Source organism: Bactrocera latifrons, unplaced genomic scaffold, assembly GCF_001853355.1.
Source record: "Bactrocera latifrons isolate USDA-ARS-PBARC rearing strain unplaced genomic scaffold, ASM185335v1 scaffold_1110, whole genome shotgun sequence".
Lineage (NCBI taxonomy): Eukaryota > Metazoa > Arthropoda > Insecta > Diptera > Tephritidae > Bactrocera > Bactrocera latifrons.
In genome coordinates this window covers 34,927-40,146 of record NW_017534532.1, presented here as the reverse complement: position 1 = coordinate 40,146, position 5,220 = coordinate 34,927, and the positions used below count along the sequence as shown (strand labels likewise).

The following is a 5,220-nucleotide window of genomic DNA, read 5'->3' as shown; positions in this document are numbered from 1 at the left end:
ATCTACTCCTGGAAGAAATAATTCGAGCTGCAGATCTGAATAGAGGGCGTGTAATCTACTATAAGAGTGTACAGTGGCGTACGTCGATGATATTGATTTCTTTGGCTTCAACAACCACACCATTAGTTCTGCTTTATCCAGGTTGGATAAAAAAGCAGCAAATGGGTCTCGTAATGAACGAGGGCAAGACGAAATATCTCCTGTCATCAAACAAACAGTCGTCACACTCGCGACTTTGCTGCCAGGTCACTGCTGACAATCATAACTTCGAAGTCGTTTCAAAATATTCCTCCGTTTCAGCGATCACCGCGACAGTATTCCATTTTCCATTACAAAAACTTTCAGCATTTAAGGAGTTAGGCCTGTATGTTTAAAGTTTTTTGCGTTATCGCGTCTTCTTCTCCCGGTTATGGTGAAACACCACCTTGACTCTTTTCCAGCTCCTTGAGATGTAGGATAGTTGAATGCTGGACTTATATATGGAGCATTTACTTGCTCCATTGCATCCACTGCACCATGACCTATTTAATGCAAATAGGAAACGACATTTAAAATAATATATTAAGGATTAGCATATGTACTTAAACTTAAATAAGGGTTATTATTTAACTATAAACTAAAATAAACAGCGATTTCGCTTAACTTTATTCTTCCGTSATAAATTTAACCGATGCCGATTTTTAGAATTTCGGACTCATGAATGTAATGTATTGCATGAAGGTTTGGCATGACAATTCCAAATACAGCGAAATTTTTACGTTGTTTTTTGTAGCCAAACCAAATACCAAATACTGCAAAATTTTTCGTTTTTATTGTTGTAGCGGTAGAAAGGAGTCATGGTGCCGAGTTGACAGTCCTTTGCCGGTTATTGAGACTCGAACATCTTATCAAGCCTTAGAACCATTGGTTCCTTTAGATTTTACTTTATGGGAATAATCCCATCTGCTTTAAATGACAAATAGCTTTTTATAGTGTRTGTAATTTTGTTCATACTTACCAAGAGTCGGAAGTTCAACCCGCTTCGTTATTATTTATCTCTTAAAACTGGGTATACAGAAAACAAGGATCGAAAAGCACTAAATAATACATTTTTGCACAGGGGCTAAAACTAAGTCAATTGAACAATTAAAACAAGAAAAAAAAGAACTTAAACTTTTTTTAGAAAGATTACAATGCATTAGAAGTTCGTATAAAAAAATTTTCGTATGAAAAATTTTTAACCAGTTATATGTGCTAAAATTACCATTCTTCTCTTTTAGTAAGGTCAGCAACTACATCTAATACAAAATCCCCTTTTAGTAGCCAAGGTAAATAGACAAGTATAACATACATAAGTTGCCTTTCACAATAGGCTTTGAAATCTTTATTTTTAGAACACACAAACAATAAAAAGTATTACATTCAAATTTTATATTAAATGAACTTTCTGAATATCGGTGATCTTATTAAAAAATCATTAATAACTAGAAGTAGAGAGTTTCAATCTGGTACACGTAAGATGTTGATTTCTACATCTGTTTAGTGATCACTGGTCATGATTTTTTAGCAAAAATAAGTTAGTTTCAAGCTCTTTTGAATATTACAATATATCAAAAAGTGAATGTCTAATCTAAAAAAACATAATGTAGTTTTATATTTTTTCTTCATCTGTGGGGTCGCAATCGGCACAGTGCCAAGAATAACCACGTATTTTTGGAGTCTTTTTTAATGGTGGATCCAAACACGTAAAGTGATAGTGTTTATGACACTCATCGCATGTTACAGCATTACCACCAAACCCCACTTCTTTACAAATGCAACAGACAATACTTGAAGGTAATTGTATGATTGTTGTTGATTTAGAATGAGATAACAGTGAATTCCTTTTACCAGCTGTTTTCCTTGGGCTAGTTTTACGAGTAATAGGTGTTTTCGTAACTCTTAATTCCGGCGAATTAAGCGTTGTTTCCGATTTACTTCTTCCTATAGGACTATTCTCCAACAAAACTGGTGTTGAATCTTCTACAGTTTCTACAGAAGTTGGCCGTGATGCTTCTTCAGCCGAACGTACCATATCCGCTGATACATAAAAAAACTGAGCCTCAGGAGTCACCTCGCCAGGCAAGGGCAATGTTTTAAATTTAATTTTTATTTTCGGAATGTTTTCTTGTGGGTTTTCTGTATCATGACCATGCAATTTTTTTTTGCGCTTACGTTTATGCTCTTTGATTGGGGATTTTTCAGTATCTGATGAAGCAATGTGCTTACTCCTATGTTTGTCTTTGCGCTTCTGTTTTCTTCCTGATTTAATAGGATCTGACAAATCTTCAATAAATGGAATTGTAGTATTAGTATTCACCGGCAATGCTAAGGGGTCTGGATCAGGAGTTTGGATAGAATCTATTTCGCGAGTTGTCGTGACAGATGGTAGTACCAGTAGCAAAGGTTCATCAGAAAGTGATGTATGAACTATTTGGGTGACTGAAATGATAAAAAATTATATAAGTAAAATTAACTCATTTCAATTTGCTTTAACATCTTACTGTTTTTGTTCAATACTGGAGACTGAGTTTGCTGTGCTGGTGACTTAGTTGTGTTTTTAATATTTTGCAGAGGAACATAGCATTTACTTTTTTTCCCCAAAATGGACGTTGATGACACATACATCTTGGGTGTAGTTTTGCCATTTTCATCATTTTTATTCGATGTTGAAAATGAATTGTTTGGTTTATTTTTTTTTGTAAGATTTTTTGTAAATTGTAAGGTGTCTCCCGACCGTCTTTTATGTGGTGGTCCATTGTCGCTTTCCGTCTCCGGTACAGCAATAATAGAACCATCTTTGTTAAAACGTGTTCGCGATTTACGTGGTCCTTTTGGCATATCAGCAACATCTTCAGAATCTTCTGATTTATCACATTCAGAACATTGCCAACCATAGAGTTTAGATTTCTTTGGATGACGAGTCAATGGTGGATTCAAACAGCTTAAATGATAGTGTAATTTGCAAGTATCACATTTCGCTAGTAGGTGTTGATCAGTAGTGCGTTTGCATATGCCACACTCAAATGTTTGCACATTTAATGTAGGCGTACTTGGTGCTGATGACGCTCCTCCACCAGCAACTGGCGAAGACTTTGCATGTGTGCTTAGCAGACGTATGGAGTCTACTTTAGTTCCAGGCGGGCAAAGATGAACTAAAGGGAATCCCACTCCCATTTTAAGAGCAGCGGCTGTAGGAACTGAGATCGGTCTGCTGGGTGGCGTTGATGCCGATTTATTAGATTCGTAATTAGCATGCCCAATATTTGATGGACTGGGAAATATTTTATTAGGACACATAAAGTTTATTTCTTTGTGAAGTTGAGAAATTGTAGTAGTTAACGATTCCTAAAAATAAACATTTTAATATAAAATCGCATTCAAGGTTGAAAATAAAACATAAAATAGAATGGTTTAGAGGTTTAAAAAATGACTTAATGCGAATACGATGTGACATTAAAACAATTATAGAAAACATTAACTTCCATTACTGTTGTGAAGAGTATAGAGGAGTATTTTGTATAGCACAAACGGGTACAGAAAAATGTTTATCCTGATTCTAATCGGTTCCTGTAGCCAAAGTGTGGCCAAAGGGGGGAGAGAGCTGCTTAAAACGTTGCAGTTAATAGTGCGACTGCTAAGGGATTACCTAGTTTTAACGCCGACGACCTAGCGAAAGCAAGATACCGTAAAATAGAGAAAGAAATACCATCACAAATGGTGAAAGAGCTGGTATGAGACAGCGAAGCCTCCATTGGCTGCAATACTTGGATGTGACTGTAGACATAGTGTCAGAAAGTAATATGAAAAGGGCCATAAGCAGTGTCAAACCCTTGAAATCTCCTTGATCCCAAGGGTTATTATCGGCTCAGTTACAACAGTCCGAGAGCTACGTAAAAATCTGGTTAATAACCAATCTTAAAAGGGCTTTGCAATTAAACTATATTCTTTCGTTACCGTAAGTCGTATATCGAAGGGRGTCAAAAGATTGTATATGAATCCAAAGGATTTCAAACCAATTTGTATTTCCTCATTCTTCTTAAAAACGTTGAAAGGACGAATAGAATTATACATGCGAAAAAACTTATTTTCCTATAATGCGTATTCTAAAAAAAATCCAAAGAAACAGCACTTAGCTCGGTGGTAGCAGAGATTAAAAAAATTCTGGAGCTAAAAGTATATAGCCTTGTAGCCTCTGCATACATGCGCTTTCATTAACCACCAGCCCATACATGGGATTTGTTTATTTTGGAACCTCTCGGGGAGTTAATTGACCAGATACTCATGGGCAGGTTAATAATTTCAATGCTGGTAATTTCAATCATGCCCAGATCTCTCCGAAGCTGTCCAGCTCAAGCAGGTGAGTTATATCCACTTCTCTGAATCTTAACAACACTTAAAATTTTGATGGGCCGTATCGCGTGAACTAAACTTAAATGGGGTAAGGCTACTTTGAAGCTTTCAAGCCAAACTTGGACAGTAGTGTAAATAAAGCAGCGACACATGTAAAATATATGCTCAAAACGAAGGCAAGCGTGGCATTGAATGGAAAATGGACCACACATGTCGACTATCAAAATTTAAAGTGAATAATAAAAGAACTGTAGTAATAAAGAAAATACAATGATCGATGTAGAAAAAAATCGAAACTATCGAGCGATGATTTCGTGACCACGAGGTTGCACAGATAAAACATTTCATGAATTTTATCAGAAGCACAAGGTGGTTCATTTAGGAGCGAGATATAGAGTGAGGTGYCCTCACAATGCGCATCTAAAGGCTTAAGTACGTTTATTGTATACAAGGTGCGTTCCAGAACAAATGGTTTTTGTGGCAAAATCAATTCATTTTATTCAAAATAGTCTCCTTCTGCTACAATATAGCCTTAAAACGCAATAACTTCACTTCCAATCTGAAAGTGGACAATCGATAAAGATAGCAGATTCTAACGCACCAGTCGACATATAGATGGCAAAGAATCCTGWTTACTTTGGAAAGCACCTTGTAATATTAATATATTCGCATACGAAATATAGTGAAGAAACTAAGTGAAGCTATGACATATATATAAGATAATATATTTGAAATACAGTTCAAAGTGGGCAACCACCGCGTAAACACGTCCCGTGTCCTTTTCACGCGTTCTTTTCCTCTTTGTGTCCGACTACGATAGTCTAGCCGATTCAGTTACCGCAGCTCCTT

At 36.2% G+C, this 5,220-nt stretch overlaps 1 protein-coding gene across 2 annotated transcripts in view; it reads right to left on the bottom strand.

Moving 5' to 3' along the window:
* Positions 1–1,331: 1,331 nt before the first annotated feature.
* The window catches only part of LOC108974406 (PHD finger protein 14), a 24,861-nt gene continuing 20,972 nt past the window's right edge, over positions 1,332–5,220 (bottom strand). Inside the window, exons 2-3 of one of the 2 annotated variants that reach the window (XM_018942214.1) lie at positions 2,523–3,366; positions 1,332–2,460 (exon numbers count right to left, since the gene is read on the bottom strand). In XM_018942214.1, coding sequence (XP_018797759.1) covers positions 1,631–2,460; positions 2,523–3,366 — 1,674 coding nt within the window. In that variant the 3' untranslated portion in view covers positions 1,332–1,630. The remainder of the gene's footprint in view (positions 2,461–2,522; positions 3,367–5,220) is intronic. The other variant, XM_018942224.1, reaches the window with a different exon arrangement.